The 22,057-nt window shown below is 56.4% G+C and overlaps 3 protein-coding genes across 7 annotated transcripts; 1 reads left to right on the forward strand and 2 right to left on the reverse strand.

Annotated features, from left to right (window-relative positions):
• Window positions 1-482: 482 nt before the first annotated feature.
• On the reverse strand, window positions 483-10,786 carry LZTS2 (leucine zipper tumor suppressor 2). 5 transcript variants are annotated; one of them, XM_079900832.1, is made up of 5 exons: window positions 10,582-10,786; window positions 4,852-5,301; window positions 3,571-4,218; window positions 2,769-3,020; window positions 484-1,946 (listed from the first exon to the last, which is right to left on the reverse strand). In XM_079900832.1, the coding sequence occupies exons 2-5, from the start codon at window positions 5,257-5,259 to the stop codon at window positions 1,263-1,265; spliced, it is 1,992 nt and encodes a 663-aa protein (XP_079756958.1). In that variant the 5' UTR covers window positions 5,260-5,301; window positions 10,582-10,786; the 3' UTR covers window positions 484-1,262. The 5 variants fall into 5 exon arrangements, with proteins under 5 accessions (XP_079756961.1, XP_079756958.1, XP_079756960.1 ...); XM_079900834.1 differs by lacking the exon at window positions 10,582-10,786 and adding an exon at window positions 10,020-10,033; XM_079900831.1 differs by lacking the exon at window positions 10,582-10,786 and adding an exon at window positions 7,790-8,151.
• Window positions 10,787-13,266: 2,480 nt separating this feature from the next.
• TWNK (twinkle mtDNA helicase) lies at window positions 13,267-18,581 on the reverse strand. The gene is made up of 5 exons (XM_079900291.1): window positions 17,149-18,581; window positions 16,716-16,956; window positions 16,473-16,580; window positions 16,023-16,164; window positions 13,267-14,943 (listed from the first exon to the last, which is right to left on the reverse strand). The coding sequence occupies exons 1-5, from the start codon at window positions 18,389-18,391 to the stop codon at window positions 14,623-14,625; spliced, it is 2,055 nt and encodes a 684-aa protein (XP_079756417.1). The 5' UTR covers window positions 18,392-18,581; the 3' UTR covers window positions 13,267-14,622.
• Window positions 18,582-18,676: 95 nt separating this feature from the next.
• On the forward strand, window positions 18,677-21,521 carry MRPL43 (mitochondrial ribosomal protein L43). The gene is made up of 3 exons (XM_079899759.1): window positions 18,677-19,243; window positions 19,334-19,440; window positions 19,553-21,521. The coding sequence occupies exons 1-3, from the start codon at window positions 19,113-19,115 to the stop codon at window positions 19,786-19,788; spliced, it is 474 nt and encodes a 157-aa protein (XP_079755885.1). The 5' UTR covers window positions 18,677-19,112; the 3' UTR covers window positions 19,789-21,521.
• The last annotated feature ends 536 nt before the right edge of the window (window positions 21,522-22,057 follow it).

The following is a 22,057-nucleotide window of genomic DNA, read 5'->3' on the forward strand; positions in this document are numbered from 1 at the left end:
TCCCCTGGACCTCACCTACTAACCTCTTCAGGCCTCAAGAACCTGCCACTCCTGCTTGCCTTGCCTACCCGCAAAGCTCTGCACTGGTGGCTCAGATCCTCTCCCCCCACATTCTCCCTCCCCAGTTGTCACTAAGGCTCTGCCCATTCCAGATAAACTTGGTGTCAAGGACAAGGTGCTACTGGGCAGCTCTGTCACCAGCTCACTATCCCTAACCCCCCAAGACAGGAAGGGGGTTGGGAAACCCAAGGTCTGGGGCTTAGGATTGGTGTGCACTTTCTCATGATTCCCCCAGTGAGGGACAGGCACGCTCAGATAGGGCCCTCAAGGGGGTCACTGTATCTAGCCCCCAGCCCCAAGCAGTGTTCTGTGCAAGGGACAGGATGGGAGTCTTTTCTAGTTTCTCAAACCCCAAGAGCCCATTTCATGTTGTGGTCCACTAGGAACTCAAGATTTTCTGCTGGATTTGTCCCTCCCCCATCACCCTTTCTCCCCGGAAGACCTCCATGAGGGGTTAGGGGAATAGCCAGCAAATAAAAGAGGGCGTGGGGGTCAAACAAGTTCCCATAATCTTTATCCAGCACACTCATCATTTTCTAAAAACAAAAATTTTTTTTTTAATTTTTTTCTTTGGGTTTGTACAAGAAATTTACAACGTGAAAAATATACAAGTGAAAACAAGGCCATAAACCTGGGTGTTGGGGAGGGGCCACTTGGTCACAAATACAAATAAACAAGACATTTCTGAGTTCTTCCTTTGGTCTGACTATAGCCCCCTTACCCCAGGAGAGAGGCTGCAGAGCTGGAACCTGGGGATCAGACCCCGCTCCCAGCCCTGTCCCCCAAAACGGGCAGGGTGGGGGCAGGCACATCTGGAGCAGCTGGCGCTGTTTGGCTCGCTCTGGCTGTGTGATGGGGAGAATGTGGAGATGAGGGAGCCCCTTCCTCTTCCCAGCCCCCTGGCTGGGTGGGCTGGAATGCTGGGGGTGAACGGGGTTGGCAGAGTGGCAATGGCAGTAGTTGGTGAGTGAAATAGGCTGAGTGAGTAGGAGCCTCGGGGTGACAGTGAACACAGGGACCTTCAAGGAGTCTGATCTTGCTCATCCAAATCACAGGGCAGCCCTGAGTCCTTGAAAGAGGCCCAGAGGCCTGGATCACAGGGGACAAGTGGCCCTGGGGCCCTCCGACTTCGGGGCCCTCAGTGGATCTGAGGCTACCATCTGCATTCAGTAGACCTCCCCGCAGAGCTGGATGCCAAGGCCCTAGATTTCGGTGGCAGTGATCTCCTCCAGGCAGATGCAGGGAGCTGGCTCCGCCAGGCCCAGGTCCGCGAGTTCCCGGGCCTCCAGCTCCAGGCTGAGCTGCTGCAGCTCCTGCTCCAGCTGCCGGTTGCGTCGGTACATCTGGATGTAGTTGTGCTGCAGCTGCTTCTGGTAGCGGATCACCTGCTCCTTCTCCGCCTGCCAGGCCAGCCGCTCCTCCTCGAAGCTGTCCCGCTGCTCCTCGCCTCGCCGCCGCTCCCGCTGTAGCTCCGCCCGGAGCCGCTCCACCTGGGCCCGCAGGCTGCCCCCAACCCCGGCTGCTGCCCGCTGTGCCTTGGCCTCATCACTCTCTGCCAGGAGGAACGGGTCAGCAGTGGCAGGAGGCACAGGGGGTTCCCGGAGGCCGGCCGCCTCGGTGTCCAACTGCCCAGCTTTCTCCCGCAGCCGCTCAGCCTCCTGGCGGTGCCGCTGCAGCTCCTGGGAACAGGCCTCCAGCTCCAGCTCCCGTGTTCGGGCCGCCTCCTGGAGGCCCCGTGCCCGGCCCTCACTGACCCGCAGTGCCGCCCGGGCCTCCCGCAGCGCCACTCGCAGGGCCACCAGCTCGCTGCCCTTCTGCACCAGCTCTGCCTGAGATTCCTTCAGTTGCTGCTTCAGGAGCGAGATCTCGCCTGACTTCTGGCACACCTGGGGGTGGGAGATAGTCAGAAAGGATGGTGAGAAGTGTTCTCCCAGGGTGTCAGGCCCTGACATCATGCTGGGCATTTAGGGAGAGGTGGTTTGATCATTACACCCATTTTACTGATGGGGATAATGAGACAGCTATTAATTGGCTACGGTGGAATACAGACCCAGATGTTTTGCTTTCAAAGCTGGGGTCTTTAAACCATCACAAAGCAGTAGCGCCCTGGGGACTGGGTGGTGGCGGGTTTGGTAGGAGTGGAAGTAACTGAGGGCAGTGCCCACATTTCCAGTTGAGAGGCACTACAGTATCCTGGTGAAAAGCAGAGACACTGGAGCCAGACTGCCTGGGTTCAGACCTCAGCTCAGCCACTGACTAGGTGTGATCTCTGGCTCTAGCCTTTCTGGGTCTCACTTTCCTCACCTATAAAATGAGGATATTAACAGCACCCACTTCACAGGGTTGTTACGAGGATTAGAGGATACACTCTACATTACACGCTTAGAATAGTGCCTGTTGAGCAGTAAGCACTACATTCTCATTCTTATTATGGCGGGAAGGCAGTGGATAGGAACGTTACTGGCTACGTGCGCACTTAGACCAGACCAATGAGGAGACCAAATGTGGAGGCCCAAGAAGACCCGCACCCAGAAAGGGAGGTCAAAGGGGGAGCCTCATCTCACAAAGGTGAGGAAGGGGAGGCCCTCTGGGGGTGGCAGGTGAGGGGGTGTGGCTGGGCCCCTCCTTTCAAGGCTTACCCACTCCCCACCCCCACCCCCACCCCCCTGCCAAAGGCCCTGCTCCCTGCCCATCCTGGTCTGGCCCACCTCCCACTTGGTCTCCTCCAGCCGTGGCCCGAGCTCCCGCTGCTCCCGCTCGAAGGTGGCGCAGCGCCGCTCCAGCTGCTCACGTTCCTGCAGCAGCTGTGCAAAGTCATCCTGCAGCTGCCGCTTCTCCTGCTGCAGCTGGAACACCTGAAGCTGCAGCAGCTGTTGGGCCCGCTGCGCCCGCTGCGCCTGGGCCATGCCGTCCTCTCGCAGGGCCTCGCGCTGCCAGTGCCGCTGCCGTTCCTCGTACACCTATGGGCGAGAGGGTAGGCCTGGGTCCTGGTGGCTCCCCCAAACCTCAAGCCCTGGCCACCCCCAGCTCCCCAATCACCGACTGCCCTGGCTCCCGTCCTGGGCTCAGGGAAGGTAGATTCCATTCAATAATTAACAATAATTACAATACCAACAGTAGCAGCTACTTTTATGAAAAGCGACACAACAACAACAATAACAGCAAGCACTTCCCAGGTGCCAGGCATTAGTCTAAGCACTTTACACCCTTCACCCTACTTACTCTTCATGATAACCCTGAGGCCAGGAATATCCCCATTTATAGATGAGGAAACCGAGGCTCAGTACAACTAAGTAACTTGCTCAAGCCTGAAGGACAGTAAATGGTGGTGCTGTGTCAACCACTCTACAGTGTAAGCCAGACAGCTGGGGTGGGGATGGGGTCACAGTGCAATAGCCCGACACCTGCCCCTCAGCACAGACAGAAATGCTTCTTGTATTCCCAGCACCTGTGGATGTCCTGCCATGCCACCCCCGTCACTGCCACTGACCACACCCGGCACATGGTCACCTCGCTCTCGTCCAGACTGTCCCGCAGCTGCTGCAGCTCTGCCTCCCGGTCTCGGAGCTTTCCTTCCAGGACACAATGCAGCAGGGCCTCATCCGAAGGGGGTGGAGGGGGTGGAGGCGGTGGCGGGGAGCGTTCCCCACAAGAGCTGCTGTCAGGGGAGGCCCGGGGACCGCTGCCCAAGAGCCCCCCGGCCATGCGGCCCCCCAGGGAGCCTGTGCTCTTGCTGGAGGAAGATCGGCCGCTGTCTGAGTGGGAGGGCCCAGTGGGGGCCCCTCGGGCTGGCCCAGGCAGTGCCCCCCGCCCAGGGCCGTGGGAAGGCAGGTGCCCGCCTGGGGAGCTGGTGGCTGGCTCTGCACCCCCGGTGCTGTAAGTGGGCAAGCTGGACAGTGAGTTTCGGCCGGAGTCGGATAGAGTTCCCGATGGACAGCTGCTGGCCCAGCCACTCAGGGTCAGGGGTTTGTCGGCAGCCGAGGAGGAGGAGGAGGAGGAGGAGGAGGCAGGGCCCCCAAACAGCTGCGTTAGGCTGCCTTGGCTTCCTGACAGTCCGGCAGCCCGAGGACCCAGGAAGCTAGGTAGGGACGGTGCCCCTCGAGGTTTGGGCAGCACTGGCTTGAAGGCTGTTGGGCGGATCACAATTTTCTCCATGTTCTGAAATGAGGTGCCACTTGACAATGGGGATGAGGCCGCCCAATCTTTCAAAGCCCTTATCATACTCCCTGCCCTCCCATCCGGGGTCCCCAATCCCCATATACTAATAACAATTGCTCCCACTGGCTGAGGGCCTCCTGAGTGTCAGCTTTATGTCAAGTAATTTAAAATGTTCCTCTCAGATCATTACAACAGCCATACAAGCAAAATATTATCACTATCTCGTCCACAGATGAGGAAATGGAGGCTCAGCAGAGTTACAGGCCTTGCTCAAATTCAAACACATTGTTTTAAGTATAAAACAGTATTTCTAAGCAGCTAACACTTATCGAGTACATATTACGTGCCAGGCACTAGGCTAAACACTTTACACACATGATTAGATGTAATTCTCCCAACAATCCTGTAGGAGTTGACCTATTACCTCCATTTTACAGATATAGGAACTGAGACTCAGAAAGGTTAAATGACTTCTCTGAGGTCATACAACCAGAATGAGGCAGAGTTGGGATGAGAACCCAGGTCTGGTGAATCTGGAGCCCACACTCCTCCCTCTAAATAGGTCTCCTAATTTTGGCTTCTCCAGGGTACCCCTGATTCCACCCAGGCCCCAAAGAAAGGGCTGGTCCTCACCTTCTCCAGCTTTCCGGAGACAGGGATGAGCTTTGGTGGGGGACCACGGAGATGGGCATTGCGTGCCCGCTGCTCTCGGGCATCTTCGATGTCACTGCTTGGGCTGGGGGGTGACTCTGTCCGGAAGTCTTCATTGACGTAGGTAAAGTTGGTGCCAGGGACAGCCTTCCTGGGGGGCACAGCTGGGCACAGCGGCTCCTGTGCCTCATAGCCACCCTGCAGCAGCCCATCCTGCTGGCGGAAGAAGGTGGGCCCAGGGGGACCGTGATGGCGGGGAGGAGCCGGCCCCCCAGGGCAGGGCCGGCCTGAGATGAGGCTGCTCACGCTGCCCATGGCTGGAGCTTGTGGGGCAGTGGCGGCCTCAGGAGCGGGCTCCAGTGGCACTGGCAGCGTCTGCACAATGGCCATGGCAGCAGAGGCTCAGGCCTGGCCAAGGGCCTCCAGGGAAACCTGTGAGCAGGGCAGTGGTGTCAGTGTCTCCATCTTGAGCTCCCTCCCTATATAAGGTCTCGAGTTCCTCCTGGTCCTTTGTCCCAGGTCAAACAGCCCCCTGACATCAGTAACAAACAACGATACCCTCCCCGCAAGGCATCCTCTCCGAGTCTTGGCAAGAGCCTCAATTATCCCTGGGCCCCAGGCCACTGCCCAATTCTGGTCTAAACATGGCTGAGGACTGAATCTACCAAGCAGGGATGATGACGGAATGGGGCCCCACAGAGGCCAGGACTCAAGTTAGGGAGGGAGCCCTCTCTACCAGCTCCCAGCACCAGTCCTTGGTCCCCTGGGACAGGTGGCCTCATTAGAGGCAGTCTGGGCAACCTCAGGGGTGCAGTCAGCAACTCAGATGGTAATTAGGAAACAAAGAGCTAAGGCCAGGCAGTGCCCAGCCTCCCCCAGCTGGGCCTCAGTTTCTCCCAGACAGACAGGCGGCAAGGGTGGAGCTGGTCAAACAAGAACTCAGAGCTCTTAGGGAGCCCACAGGTACCCTCTGGGGTCTCCTGCCTCCAAGAGGTGGATGCAGGCTCATGCCTGTTTCCATGACAACTAGCCTCACCACACCCAATCAGTCGGGCCTAGAGAAGCCTACACAGACCCACTGCCAACCCCTATGAAACCTTCTAGCTTTGGACATTCCCCATTGTAACCCCAAGGGGATAAGGATAGAAGCTCTACCATCACCTCTGGCAGCTGCTCCAAGATCTCATTTCCTGGGCTCCACCTCCCCAGGCCCTGCTCCTTCCTGGAAGGGGACAGCAAGTCTCCACCCGGAACTCCCTCCCCAGTCCTGAGGCTGAAGACCAGGACTCAGGCATCTGCTGAAGTCATCATGCAGAACGGGAGCCAAGAAGTGGACAGAGAATTGCGTAGGAGTAGGAGTGTATGCATCTTACTTATTTGTGTGTGTGAAACTGTGTGTACAAGAGCATGAATCTGAGCACTGTGTTTGAAAATATCATGAATGAATGTGTGAGTATATATGTTTGGATAGATGCATTAGTACATTCAGATATACATGCATATGTATGTGAACTCATATGTGCATATCTTACAAAAGTGTGTGTGTAAATAGGGTGTCTCTCTCAGAAAGTATGTGAAAGTCACAAACGCATACATAAGTGAATTTGTGGTGTATGACTGTGACTATGTGACAGAATATGTTTGGTTAGATGTCCATTCATATATACATGAGTTTATGTATCTTACACAAGTGTGTGAGTAGGAAATGAGGGTGCACAAGTGTGTATAGAGCACCGTGTGTGCATGGGAGCATGTGAGAGAGAGGGTGAGAGCCTGGGTGGCACGCAGGGCCAACTGGGTGAGTGGGAGCCTGGTTTTTGTCACTCACTGGATTGTGGGGAGAGGAGGGACACGTTGAGTCTTTGCTTGATCTGCTCTCCTTCATTCTTGCGTGTGTTCCGTTAAGTCCGCCCCCACCCCCCCTCCCCGCTCAAGTCAGAAGATCTGGAGAACCAGGGAGGTGTCCAGACTGAGGAAGGAGGAGCTGGGAGCTGGGGGTCGGGGTGACTGGTGTCCACGGAGCAGGGGCAGGGGCTGAGTCCACCCCACAAGCGCCAGCCCTGAGCAAAGCCAATGGAACACCCCCTCCTCTGCCCTCTCCCAGACCACTCCAGGGTCTGGAGGAAACAGTGGGGAAGGGGCTTCTTAGGGGGCCATGGGGGCTGGCATCTCTGTCTCCATTTCCCCACTTCTGTGAGCACAGAGAAAGTGGAAACTGAGGGGAGGAGACAGAGATTCAGACAGGGACCCAGAAGACAAGAGACAAAGACTGAGAGAGGCCCCAGGGTCAGGCAGACCCAGTGAGCCGGGGTCCCTGCGCGCCACGGAGCCAGGAGCCCCTAAACCCAGAAGAGACACTGAGCTGGGCCCTGAGAGCCAGACACCCAGGGAGCCAGCGCCAGGCGTCTGGAGAGCCAGGCCCAGCCAGCCCGGCTCCTGCTCTTGAAGCCCGAGAGAGAAGGAGGGGCAAGTGGAGGCTCCATTTTGAGAAGTGCGTTTGTGGCTGTAGGAAGGGAACCCCCAGCTCTCCCCAACATCCTTGAGGAACCGCTCCGGCACAGCACACACTCCCCCCGCCCAGTGGGGACTACTGAGGGCTGGGTCCAGCCGGGGTCCGAGGGAGGTCTGGCCGAGGTCCGAGCTCCCACAGACCTGTTTTGAGGGCAGAAGAGTTCGGGAAAGTCTCCCCCTCACCAAACTCCAAGGACCATCCAGCGGGATCAAGTCTGGGATCACGAGTTGCCATTCCGAGACCGGAAGCCGGGAGCCCCCAATCCACCCTCCGGAATCCATCCCCCTCCGACCCCCGCCGCTTCCATAAAGTGGGGGCAGCTGTAGAATGCCGCCTCCCCACGGGACCTCGGCCGTGCATAAGTTGGGGTCACCCCCAGGTCGCCTCCCAGCCCCGGCCCCCCCTCACCTCCACCGCGCTGCTCCATGCTCAGCCCCGGGCCGCCCCCAGCGCTCCACAGGCGCGCCGACCGGCTCCAGCCCGCGCGCCGCTACTCGGAGCGGCCCGGTCCGGCCCGGCCCCGCCTCCGGGGAGCCCCCGGCCCGGCCCGGCCCAGGCCCCGCCCGGCCCAAGTGGGCGGTGCAGCGCGGGGGAGGGTCCGAGGGGCGACCCCGCCCCCGGGGCGCGGATAAGCGTAGGCACCCCGTGTCACGCGTGTCCGGCGAGGCGCACGCACGCAGGGGCTACGTAGCGGGACTCAGATTCCCTCCCTCCGAGGCGCCGCGGCTGTGTGTCTGGAGGCTCGGTCGGCTCAGGACTAGGCGGCAGTGGGTCACCCTGTACCCCTACCCGAGCCCCGGGGCCAGCGGCTGCTGATCATTGTTCGAGCACAAAGGGCCAGGCGCCGCGGCGGCCGCCCTTCCCCCTCCGCTCCTCTGGTCGATGCCAACCCCGCCCCCCCACCCCCAACACACTCTCCGGCTTCGGAGTCCAGAGAGGGAGGCCGAGGGTCAGCTGCCCCCCACGCTGGGCCCTGCGCCCCAGCACAAGTCGGGGGCCGAGGTTTGGTGGGTGCTTGCCCCACCCGCAGCGGGTTGGAAGAGGCACGCTTGGATTTGCGGAGGCGGCGCCACCTAGCGGCCTATTCGGAGAACACGCCCAGTCACCCCAACCTTGGGGGGTCCCTACCCGACTCCCCAGCACTGTGCCCTCTCCCACTGGAGCCCAGGCCTCCCCCGAGCGCGGCTCTGTGCTCCCCAACCTTCCCTCCGAGTCATTTGCTAAGAGAGAAGTCATTGATCGAGAGGCAGCCCCTGAACCCCCAAAAGTCACTGGGGTGAGCTGGTCCAAACTTACAGGCCAAGCCTACACGAGCCTCACAGCCGACAACATTCCACTGTCTTCTCAGGGTCAGGGATATTCTCACCCTCTGGCAAACAACACTGTCTTAACACCCACACGATCTTTCCCACATTCAGTCTCACACAGCCACAATCACACAGTCTGTCTCGTCCATCACAAGGTTCCATGTCCCTTCTTTCCATAATCTTCAGGCCAACTCACAGAGATACACTCGGTGTCACACGCCTAGTTGTGCACAAGCTTTCACAGCTCGAGTTCCTTCGCACCCAGTCACAATCTTAAATACACTTCGTCTCCTAAGTATGTTTCACACTGACAGTCTCATTCACAGTCACAAAGACAACTTCTTACACATACACGTTGTATTTCACAAACATTTTAACACATAGACTTGCCCGTAGGGGTCTCTGTGACCTAGTCAGGTCAGCTGATGCCCGCACCCCTGGGCAAGGACAGCCTCCTGCCCCCTAACCCCGCCCCCCAGGGCCAAGGCCCGCCGGAGCTCCTCCGCCCCAGGAAGGAGCATTCCCCCCCTTCCAGGCCACAGCCTTGGCCGGCTCTCAGCTCTATTTTTAGCTCTATGGAAAGGGTTGTTTTTCTTTCTTTTTCCCTGTAAAGGGAAACATAGCCCAGCCACCCTCAGGCTCACCCTAGACCCTCAGCCTTACAAGAACAGACTGAGCCCCCCCTCCCCCGTGGAGACCCCCTCTGCTGGCCTTACCCTGATCCCAGCCTCCTGGGACACCAGGAGCCTCCTCCCCTTTCTGGCAGCCTGCCCAGAAGCTCCGGCAGCAGCTGGGCTCAGCGAGTGTGTAGAGGTGGGGGGTGGGGCAGGGAGGGAAGCCGAGGGCCGCTGCCCACTACCTCATTCCCTGGGGGGAGGGGGGCCGTCCTCCCTTCTACCAGAGGGAGATAGGCCCACTCTGGTATTGAGGTGATGTGTACGCTCATGCATCCTCTGGGGAAGGGGGACTCCCACTCTTGCATGAGTGGGCCTTCTGCTTCTACTTTGGGGGTAGGAGCTCCCAGTTCTGCAAGGAAGAGTGGTAGTAGGAAGGGGACCCACAGGCGCTCCCGCAGCTGCTCCCTGGGCTGGAGGACCGGGCGGGGGATGCTGTACACTGCCATCCAGAATAGCACCCCCTTCAGGGATACTTTCAGGGATGGGGGCACCATGTTCCGGAGAAGGAGGACGAGGAACCCAGGTAACCCCACCCCAGCGCAACAGTCTCTGGTCCTCCTGCGCTACCCCAACTCCAGGGGGCGTTGTGTTCCCATTCCTGGGGGAGGGCTGATCACCTCCAGGAGGAGAATGAAATACAGCCCGGCAAGATACCTGGCAAACTTGCTGAGTACCGCGGAGGGAGGTTCCCGCCCCGAGGCTGGGGTGGGGGGAGGACAGCCCGCTGGTGGGCGAAGCGATCACGTGCTCAGCGCCTGTTTACGTCTTAGTCTTCACCTGCGGGCGGCAGGGAAGCAGGAGCCTCCGGAGGTGTCCCACCCGGCCCGCCCCCATCCGCGGTCACTGGGCGGCTCTTTCCTCCCACCCCCATCAAGTACGCGACAGCAGCGCGCCCTGCCCGCTGGGGGGTCCTCGCGGGCCAGTGGCGCTGCTCCACGGACTACTAGCGTTAACTCACTGGGCGCGTCCGCCCCGGAATGCACGTGTGTTCGTGTGTCTCCAGTACGCGTGTGTGTCTGTGTGCGCGCGTGTGTGGGCCCGTCAGTGTGAGTTTCCGTGTAGGTTCCCTGTTCAGACTCCTGGCCTGCGGCCCCCGGACCGGGGACCCCCCTCCTCAACCCCAATTCCCAGCTTCCCCAGATCGGGAAAGTTCGCTCCGGGGCGGTGTGCGGCAGGCGAGAGTTCCTGCACCTCCGCGGCCCCACCACTCACTCACCCAGCGCCACCTGCACCGCCGTTCCAGCTTCCGCCCGGCTTCTGCTCCAGAGCCGGTACCTCCTTGCCGCGGACCCGCCGGCTCCCAAGCCTGCTCCCGGTTGCGGACTCCGAGCGCCCGCCCGGCCGGGCTCGGTGGAGCGGGGCGGGGCGGCTGAGGCCGCGCCCCCGACCCCGGCAGGGGAGTGGTTTGCGCAGCACCCCCTCAACAGCCGACCCAGTACCCAGCCCAGCTGTGGCTCGACGGTGGCCCGAGACTGCTCCTCTGGCCTCTGACTTCACAGCTTACTGGATTTGGCTTTTGACTTACGAAGGGGCCAGTGGCGCGACAGCCAAGCTAAGCTACCTGGCTGCGCTAACCAAGTTGGCTATAGGGCTTTACTGCCACCCTCCTCTGCTTTGTAGGGAGCCCACCCTGGTCCACTCTCAGCCCACCCCCCAGACACAGGGGAAACCCCTGGGAATCAGACAAAGAAGGCTCGGGTTTCACCAAAACAGACCCCGCCCTTCCTCACACACACCTCGGGGCTGGGGCTGCCCGAGCAGAACCAGCGTCTCCCCCTCCCCTGGAGTAGGTGTCTGCCCAGGTGAGCAGGCTTGCCAGTTCTGGCCCTTACGGAGTATGGCCAGGTTTCTCTCAGGCTCATAAAGTTCCACCCACAGGCACAAACAGGAAGTTGACCTGTATTTCAGGGAGGCACAAAGGGCTCCCACCCTCCATGGCACTCAGGCAGCCTGTGATGTCTACAGGTATCTGGGCCATATTTGCAGCCTGAGTACCTGGGCAGCAGGAGTCCTGTGAGTTTAGTCCCTTCTCAAACCCATTCCCAGTAAAGGGATGGAGGACCAAGGCTGCCCCTCACAGGCAAGTGTGACAATGAATCGAGGACAAGCCTGCAAATCCAGCTGGACTCTGCTGGGCCAGGCTCTTCCTCAGCTCTCAGGAAGATTCTTAATGTCCAGCTGGGCACAGGCAATTTGCATCAATACACTCTGGCTACGTACAGGGACAGTGACTCTCAGGGATCTTACACAGGACCCAGGGATTAACTACTGCTTTCTAGGTTCCAGGGACTCCTGAACACACTTTGGGCTAATTTTGATGTGAGGAGTTTAAGGCAGGTGTGGAATGGAAGGTGTTTGTATAGGGGGTGGGGCTGGGGGAACATTAGCTTCCCCTCTCCCCCATTCTGGTTTGTGCAGTGTGGGGGGTATCTGCTAGGAGGGTGGGGCAAGACAAGCAAGTGTGTATCTATCCCTCTAACTCCAATTCACACAGAGACCTCACAAAAGTCCCCTAATGGAAATCCCTAAAGGATTTCCTGAGAACACACCAGGCATCCTAGGGAGACCAGAATATGGAACCCACATCCTTATAGGTAGGACTGACCTGGTGGTGTGCATCTGGAAGGCATGGCTGATGTTCAACGTTATAGACCCTGGATGAGGCCTAGACCAGCCAGCGGCTGGGAATGATTACTGCAGGATTAGGAGGCCTGGCTCCAGCCAGTCTGGGAGAGACCCCCAAGAAGGGAGGCCCTGGAAGAGGTCCCCCCTCCCTCCCCCCCAGAGAACAGCTTTGCTCCAGGGTGTTTCAGGAGACAATTGTAGCCACAATTCTCACACACCACAGACCAGAGAGACCCCAGACCATTCCACAGGGTTCCAGAGCCCCCTCTTAGGTTGACAGGGAAACCTTGATAAAGCAGCCCTGCTTTCAGGAAGCAGGAACCCCACTGACCCCACCACCCTTTACAAAAGGCTTCTCCCCAGCCCCCTTAGAACATCTTGCATTCTCATCACGCTTGCAGGCAAATCTAAAGGGAAACAGACTTTAGGATATCAGAGGAAGTGAGATGGGAAAGTGTCACCATTTAGCAATATTTCTTTAAAAAAATTTTTTTCATTAGAAGCAGATTTCTTTCTTTTTTAAAATATTTATATATTTGGCTGCACAGGGTCTTAGTTGCAACAGGTGGGATCTTTATTTTTTAATTGCGGCATGTGGGATCTAGTTCCCTCACCACGGATTGAACCCGGGCCCCCTGCATTGGAAGCACCAGAGCCTTAGCCACTGGACCACCAGGTAAGTCCTTAGCAATATTTCTGACAGGTCTCTGGGTAAGTTATCTTACAATCTCCGGCAGGGTTTCTTAAAAATGAGGAGTCCTTCAGCCATAAAAAGAAATGAAATTGAGTTATTTGTAGTGAGGTGGATGGACCTACAGACTGTCATACAGAGTGAAGTAAGTCAGAAAGAAAAACAAATACCGTACGCTAACACATATATATGGAATCTAAAAAAAAAAAAAAAAAAGGTTCTGAAGAACCTAGGGGCAGGACAGGAATAAAGATGCAGATGTAGAGAATGGACCTGAGGACACAGGGAAGGGGAAGGGGAAGGGGAAGCTGGGACAAAGTGAGAGTGGCATGGACACATATACACTACCAAATGTAAAATAGCTAGCTAGTGGGAAGCAGCCGCATAGCACAGGGAGATCAGCTCGGTGCTTTGTGACCACGTAGAGGGGTGCGATAGGGAGGGTGGGAGGGAAATGCAAGGAGGAGGAGATATGGGGATATATGTATACATATAGCTGATTCACTCTGTCATACAGCAGAAACTAACACACCATTGTAAAGCAATTATACTCCAATAAAGATGTTAAAAAAATAGGTTCTGCATTTTTAAACAAGAGCCCCAGTTCTGACACACACTAACATAAGAGAAAAGCTGAGAGGGTACAAGAAGAGGGAAATGTATGGGGTGGGTGGGGGGTGGCCAGATAAGAATATGCTGAGCTTGGGTCCACGAAGAGAGGTCAGTGAGTGGCTCATGTCACAGAGGTACAGCTGGTCAGGCAAAGCCTTAGGCATGGGGCCCAGTGATCCGCACCTCTGCCAGGGATCACATGGAGATCCTCAGGGAAGACAGATAAAGAAGCACCATCCTGTCTTCCCTAGGCCACAAAGAGATGTAAGGGTGTGCATGCATGAAGACCCTTTAATACCCCTGCTTTCTTGGGAGTGCGCAGCTCAGACAGGGTGGGGGAGGGGACCTATCTGCTCCCAATTCAAAGTGAGAGGAAAATCCAGTTAAAGACTGGGGTGACACCCAGTGGTCAAATAAGAAAAAGCACAGAAACAAAGGCAATGGAAACTTTTTTCAGTAAAACTGGAAAAGGCTCTACGACGTCATGATCGCAGCCACTCCAGCAGTCCAGGCAGCATACCACGGAATGAGTGTCCAGGTGGCAGGCACCCTGGGCTAACAGCTCCCTTCCATGGCTCTCTTCCAGGCTTCCACCTTTGTGGCTGTCCCTGGTATTATAAGGGCTGAGCACCTAGATCCAATGGTAGTAAGCACTACCTCAGGGCAGGCTCCAGAGTGGGGAGCAGAGGAGATTGGTATCCACCATGTCGCCCCTTGGCTCTGAAAGCCTGGGCTGGAGTTTTGGCAAGAAGTCCCCTATCCCCTTTCCAGCTTCCCCACTGCTTTTACCTCAACTTGCTCATTCCCACGTCAGGGCCTCTGTATTTACTTTTCCCTCTGCCTGGACTCCTTTCTCCAGATGTTCACATGGCTCAATCCTAGTTCTTCAGAGGCCCCAGCTCAAATGTCCTCTGCTCAGAGACACCTTTTCAGATCTTAATCTAAACTAGCCTGTAAGCATTATCACATTACTGTATTTTTTCCTCTAGAGCATTTTTCACTATCTAAAACTATGTTTTGTATGTATTTGTTCATTGCTTATCTTGTCTCTTCTACCACATTACAGGTTCTGTGGAAGCAGGGACCTCATCTGTCTTGTCAGTGCTATATTCGCAGGATGCAGAACAAAACCTGGCACACAGCAGGTTCTCAAATATTTGCTAAATTGAATTCTCTTGCAATGAAACCCTGCCCTAGGCTAGGCCCCTCAGATTGAGAAGGGCCCATAGGTCACAACTACAGGACAGAGGCAGCCCTAGCAGAGGACTAAGAGTCTCTACCCCAGCCTGTCCTGGTAGGCTCATTTCAGCATCCAGCTCTGCAATGCCTTCACCTTGAAGGCTTGGAGAGGTCTGGCTTGTTGGGGTTGGGGGCCTGGTCAGAGTGAGTCTCAGAGATCTGGGGCACAGCCCCCTTTTTGCCAGAAGAGGGCTTTTTGGCCACTAGCCCATTGTCATCCTTGATCTTCTTGAGCCGGGCCTTGCTCTTTGGTGGTATGGAGAAGGTGAGAGAGCTCTTGTTGAATTCAAGTGGGAAGACACCTACGTCTCCATCAAAGCGGTTCTTGGACACCTGTAGATACCGTTTCCCTGGTCCAGTTACCAGCCTCCTGTCCTGCAGGATCAGAACATTGTCTGCTTCCTGGCTTGCCTGGGGGATAAGGGGCAAAAGGAGGAAGGAGCAGTGAGAAGACGTATGAGAGAACCACAAAGGAAGGTTGAGGGTGCAGGGAGGAATAGCAAAAATGGGGGAAGGGAAAAGTACTTCCCCCATCACCAAAGCTCTTTGAACTACTGACCAGAATGCTGGGGCCACTTGAGCCTTTTAGTTCCCTGACAACCCTGTTGCTGTCCCAGATTGTGTACATGCTGTTCCCTCTGCTGCTAACATTTCTGGCTCCACAGCTCACTCAACCCGAGTTCCTAATCATTTAGGTCCTGGTCTAAATGTTACACTTCATCAGAGAGACCATTCTTGATCCCTGTAAATAAAAAAGGCACTACCATCTTTCCATTTCTGTTATTCTCTCCCCCAGTTCCATGTCTGTTCCATTGTGGCACATAGTTTGTGTTCCTTGCCCTGTATTCCCCGTGCCCAGCCCAGGCTTGGCGTGTAATAGGCACTCAGTGTACCACTGGAAGCTCCAGGATCTGGCTGGTCCCGCTGCCCAGAAGGCCCTCCCACTTATTTGCTTATTTAACACCTGTTGTTGGACAAAACCCAACCCAACCTCTGTTGACACATCTTCTAGGAAGTCTCCCCCCAGGCTGACTCAGATGCCTTTTCTCTTTTCTCCCAACACCTGTGCTGCCTATCGTAGCGCTTATCATACTGAGTTGTAATCACTGTCTCCTTTTTTCCCTGTTTTTTTTTTTGGATGCGCCACGTGGCGTATCGGATCTAAGTTCCCCAACCAGGGATCGAACCCGCGCCCCCTGCATTGGAAGCACGGAGTCTTAACCACCGGACCGCCAGGGAAGTCCCTCACTGTCTCCCTCTTTTCCCCATAGAATATGTGAGTTCCTGGAAGGCAAGCAGGGCAAAGGACCCACCATTATCAGCCTTGTATTCCAGCACATGTGTTCCTCATGTCATGGCCCCAGAGGCAAGCTGCCTCCTGCCTGTTCCAGATGGACAGTCAAGATGATTTAAGGCTGAATGAGGGCTGTCCCTGGTCACACCTGCCCCCTCTACTTTCCATAGCTTGAGCTCCTCTAAAGCCCACTTACTTTGGCTGAGCCAAAAATGGATGCTGTCTGTAGTTCTTTATCATCATCTTCCTTCCGGGGGTGAATGACCAGTGTCACATGGCAGCTACTGTCTGTGGCAAACTTCCGAAAAGCCCCGATGATATAGTCTTGAGCTGCAATCCTACCCAACAAAGAGGTTACCAGACACAGAAGGACAAGAACAGACACATACTCCTGATTCGTTAACATCTCCCCACAAACCACCACAACCTCACTCTACTTCCCTCTACCTAAGGACTCACACTTAAGTCCCTGTCCATACTTCCCACTACCACACCCCACACCTCTACAAAGACAGAAATACATATGGGATGGTATGCTCCTGCACATATGTCAGAAAACAAGAGTACAGTGTGTCTGCCCAGAGGCCAGCTCCCTGAGAAGATGTGTGTCTAAGTGGGTTACAGCTAGACAAGAGGAGGATGTCACCTGTCTGTGGACAGCTGCTCATGACCCATCATGAATTGCAGATTGTCGATAACCACATGACAAATGTCATACACGTAGACTGCATGTTGCATTGTGTCTATCACAGTCCTGGGAAGAGGCAGAGACAATGAATTCAAGAGTCAGTTACAAGTAATCTCCAGACCATGGCAGCCAGAAAACTCTGTTGGGAGTCTGTTCTCCCACCCTCCTATTCTTTGAAAGCTCCACACCTAGGAATCTCACCTGATGCTCTGTTGCCCATGAAAAGTCATGAAATAGAGGGGCAGGTCTTCAAAGCGGTCGGCCCACTCGTCATATTTGTCCAGTTGCTCTTCCAGTCGCCCCACAGCGAACTGTGTCAGCATGACCCGGGCTAGTCTCACGTTGCTGATCTCAAAGCTACCCCATAGCGTGTTCACTCCCTGGGTACACAAGTCCAGGGCATATTCACTGATGAATGTCGTCTTTCCACTGCCTGTCGGCCCTGCATGGGGGGTTGAACACAGACCCGGGTGAGGAGTAAAGCCCTACCGTTGAAACCAAGACAGGCAAGGAGCTTCAAAGTTGGGAGGGGAAGGCGCCTCTTCAACATTTACTGTAGCCCAAACCCACATGCTTCAGTCATCTGACCCTCTGCCCCCAAACCCGCCCAAGCAGTGATTTCCCAAAGGGTCACCTGTGAAGACTGTCAGCTCGCCCTTCCGATGTCCCTTCAAGAGACGATTGAGGTCAGGGAAGCGGCTCCAGCGAACGCCAGCTGCCTGCTCCACATTTGACAGTTCTCCTAGCACCTCCTCCCGAAGCTGCCGGAAAGACACGATAGACTTGTGCCAGGCAGGCAGGGCAGTACGCAGAATACGAGAAAGATTTAAGCCTTGGTTCAGAGCCTCCAGGGGAGAGGGCTGCTGGTCCCCAGGCCGCACCAAGGAGCATCGTTTGGGGTTCAGTTTTCGGGCGAACAGCTTGGCAGCTTCCCAGGACCGAAGGTCATCCCCCAGCCAGAGCACAATGCGTCGAAACTGTTCGAGGTAAGGAAGCAAGACAGGGGGTAAGCAGGCTGTTCCTCGGGGTAGGGCAAGGGTGGGCAGCCCTGTGGACTGGCTCAAGGCCAGGCTGTCCAGCTCACGACTCGTCAGCACCACCTCAACATCTCGACGACTGATCAGGGGTAACCCAAACAGGTTGTGGAAGGCACCAGGCTGGGGGATGGTGGTCTCCATATAGTGCACTCTGTCACCCTGGCCTTCGGCCCCTAGTAGCTTCAGGCCTCGTAATCCCAATCCTCCAGGGGAGAACCAAGGAAAGACAAGGCTGTGAGCAGGCCGCAGGTAGCGCACACTGAAACGCTTGAGTGTGTCATCTGTCACTTTGGTGAGGCCAAACATCACGCGAGCCAGCTGGGCCTCTTTTGGTTCAGGCAGCTCCCAGAGAGGTACGGCTCGGTCCCAGATCCTCTGGACCTCCTCACTGTCCTCAGTTTCTGGGGCCTCACTAAGCAGGACCCCTTCTCTGGCCCCATCCCCTCGCCCCTCCACGCTGGCCTGGAAGTCTTCCCAGCTCCCCTCAGCTAGGCTGGTCATGCAGAGAAAGCGGCCTGTGGTCTTGTCAATGAAGAGGCTGAAGGAAGTGGCAGCACCAGTCTCGTCCTTGAGCTTCGAGGCACCCACAAAGGGACTAGGTGCCCGCACGCAGCTGTGCCCATCCTGGAAGGGGATCCCATGGGCCCGCAAATATTGCCGGATTTCAGTTGCTGTTACAGGCAACACTGGTACCTCCAAGGCGGCGAGAGCCTCCTTCCTGTACCGTCTGCGAGGAGGGCCCACGGCCAAGCTTCGTGGCAGGCCCCTCCACCCCATCCACAGCCCACGTAGTGGCAGCAGGATACGGAGGGGGTACCCACTTCGGAGGAGGACCCACATTCCTAGTCAAACGGGGGAAGTCACTGCTTGAAATGCCTTAGGTGCCCGGTTCGGGTGCCTTCACTACTAGGTCAGACCCTAGGGATCCTGCACGCAGCTCTCTTCTCCCTCTGAATCCTCTTCAGCCCCTCTACATTGCCACTTCACATCTATGCCAGAGGACACGGCCCTTTCACGTCCGTGTCCCTTTGGCCGGTTCCCTACCTCTGAAGTCCTCCACAGCTGCTGCCCCCGCCGCCTCCCCTCCGCGCCGCCCCTCGCCGATGCGGTTTTTCTCGATCATCTCCTCGCCACTACCGCCCCTCCACTGCCCCTCCTCGTCGTCCCCATCTCTGCGGCCGCCTGCGTCCCTTCCGTAGTCCCTCTCCTCTGAGCCCCCTGCTAGAGGACCGCTCCGCCGCTCCTTCCCTCAAGGGGACACCAGGCAACCTGAGCGCCACTCCTTCGCTCCCGCCGAGCTCCGCGCTCAGAGGGACGCCCGCCGCGCCTCCGCCGCGTGGTTTTCTCGGCTCCACTGCTAGGAGCTCCGCCGCTCCTGACCCCGGCCCCGAGTCACCACTTTCCTCTTGCCCCTGTTGCCTGCAACATGGGTCACTCGCGCCACTAGCCACGACCTCGGAAACAAAACTGCCGCGGCGCCAGTGTTCCAGGAAGCGGAAGCCTCGGGTTAGTCCCGCCCCCACACTGAGAGGCCGGGCTCGACGGCTTCGGAGCTGCGGCCATGACGGCGCGCGGGAGCGCGAGCCGCTTCCTGACCAGTGTCCTGCACAACGGGCTGGGTCGCTACGTGCAGCAGCTGCAGCGTCTCAGTTTTAGCCTCAGCCGTGACGCGCCCTCGTCCCGCGGCGCCAGGTGAGCCGGGGAAGGGCGCGGACGTGCGACTCCATGCCGAGGTTGCCCCGGGTCAGGAGTCACCTTGCTCACCCTTCTCCGGTCCCTCAGGGAGTTCGTGGAACGAGAGGTGACCGACTTCGCCCGCAGGAATCCCGGGGTCGTAATATACGTGAACCCGCGGCCGTGCTGCGTGCCCAGAGTAGTGGCCGAATACCGTAAGTGGGGCCGGACGAGGGCTGGAGGGAGGCGTCGTGGGGCTCGGCGCGCTTCCTGCCACTCGTGTGACCCCTGACCCGCTTCCTTTTATCCCCACCTCCGTTCGGCCAGTTAACGGGTCTGTGCGCGAGGAGAGCATCCACTGCAAGTCGGTCGAGGAGATCGCCACGCTGGTGCAGAAGCTGGCGGACCAGTCGGGCTTGGACGTGATCCGCATCCGCAAGCCCTTCCACACGGACAGCCCTAGCATCCAGGGCCAGTGGCATCCCTTCACCAACAAACCGACAACGCTGGGCGGGCTGCGCCCTCGAGAGAGGTCCAGGATCCTGCCCCAGCCTAGCGGCTAACACAATGAAGAGTTGCTCCACCTACTCCAGCCCCAGGGTTTGGACTCTGACCCCAGTAGAGCCCCAGTAGAGGTGGTTCTTCCTTCTGGTTTGGTTCACGGGAGACAGATGGAGCCCACCAAAGGGGAAGCTGATGCCAAATCTTTTGCTTGGGATAAAGAAGAGCTGCCTGTTTCTTTTTGATGTACCCTGTGAGGGGCAGAGACTGTGAGTCTCCTAATTCTGATCCAGCTGACATCTCGGAAACCCGAGAGTCTTCAGATTTTACTGGATCTTCATTTCTTAAATCCAGATCTCAAATCACAGTGAGAGGATTTAAGGCTGGCTTCTGAAGAATCCCTTATGTCCTGTGTTTGCAGCCATTGACCAAGAGAGAGCTAGTACCTTGTACCCTGCTGTGAGCATGGCATTGGGCTAGGTCCTTTATATCTGTGAATGTTTGTGTGCAGATTAGAAAACTGAAGTTAATAAAGTTGTCAAGGTCACACTTGAAGTCTACTTCAAAATATGCACATATTTAAACTATAATGCCATTTTTTTATCTTAAAACCAGAAGCAAAATGAATAATAACTCTTCAGGATGGTGTAATATCAAAGGCCATGTGATTAATCTAGGCTTGACCCTTGGAGAGAGTGATTCTCAGGCCAGCTGATAAATAGGCAGCATCTTCTAGGCTTAGCTAAAAATGAGGTGAGGGATGGGGGGAGATGGTGAGAAAAAGAGCCAGGAGGTAAAAACCTAGAAACTGTTGTATGAATTCTTGAACTGTCGTAATTTTGTTTGTCATCCCCTTATCACCATGATCAATAAATAGTGAGAGCCTTTAAAAAAGGACTGTACCTGCCCAGGACAGTCAGGATGGAAGCTGAGGAGCCCAATTTCCTCTGCAAATGGCTTTATGGGAAGCAAAGCCAACCCTGCAGCACCTTTACCATAGGCTCAGAAGCCTGTCCCCTGGTGGTCAGGAGAAGACCAGTCTAGACCAAGCAGACCACTCATAGCTGTGGGGAAGGAGGGTATTTATTAACCAACAGTGGGGGGAGGAACTGAACCCAGCCTCCCCACCCTGTCACATGCCTCTCCCGCCTCCCTGGGTCGTGAGCGGGGGCATTCCTAAAGAATGGTAGCCGGTTTACAATAAATACATTCATTGTGGGGTAGAGGGGGGAGAGGCTGGGTGAAGGGCAGTAAAAATCCCGTGGGACTCCACGTTCTCAGCTACAAAAATAACAGTCACCCTCACCCAAGGGGAATGGGGGCGCTCAGTCAGGTTTTGATTGTCCCATATGGGCCTGGAGACTTCAGAGGCCCCTGGACCCTGAAAGTGCCCCGGTGAGGTAGGACAGGGGTGGGAGCCAAGCATCCAAACTCCCAGCCTCTTATCCTTTGCATAGTTCCAAGAACGGGCTTCATGTGCCAGGTGAGACATCAGATCTCTTCTCCCCCTGCTCTGGTCTAGGGGTAGCAAATGTTTGGTCCACAAAAGGGAGGCTGGCTCATTGAGTGCAGTGTTGGTCACCCATCCTAAGGAAGTGACTGTGAGGACAGCTAAATGGGAGAGAGCTCTCCCTCTGAAATGTTCATGGATCAAACCCAACAGACACAGGTCCAGCGCAGCAAGGGGAGGCTCAGAAGGTGCACGTGAGTGGAAATGTAAGCACATGTTCATGAGGAACACCATGCCTGGAACTGTCTCTGTCACTCTTGAGAGTGACTAAGGGGGTAAGGAGGCTGACTTACAAGGGCTGCACATTAAGGAAGAAGAGTGAATGATGCAGTAGTCTTACCTCCCCAGGCTGGCCTGTTCCCAAGCTCTTGCCAAAGAGGTCATCACATGGGGCTGGGACTACAGGAGAGGACTAGGTAGGATGGGATGTGGCAAATTGGGAGGGTACCCAAAGTCCAGAAGGGATGAAACAAGAATGCACCAGGAGGTGGGCGTGGGGGCCCTGCAGCCCAGCTGATAGACATTCTTCCATGTGCACACGTGAATGTACACAGGGCTCAGGTGGTTCTGGTGGCTGGCAGAGGTCTTGTCTGTTTTCAGGACCATCCAGCACATAGGGCCATGCAGAGGGTGGTGACATTGAGGCCATCTGGACCTGCAGAGCCCTGCCTGGGAGAAAGAAGGGTTTGAGCAGATGAATGGGGCAGGAGGATGGCATCCTCTCCTCCCAAGTGCTTAGGTTAAAAGGGAACAGGAGCTGGCTCTGGGTCTGCAGAGCCTGAGGGAGCACCTACCTCTGAGGAGCACCGGTTGGCCTGGGC

Source organism: Stenella coeruleoalba, assembly GCF_951394435.1.
Source record: "Stenella coeruleoalba genome assembly, chromosome: 16".
Lineage (NCBI taxonomy): Eukaryota > Metazoa > Chordata > Mammalia > Artiodactyla > Delphinidae > Stenella > Stenella coeruleoalba.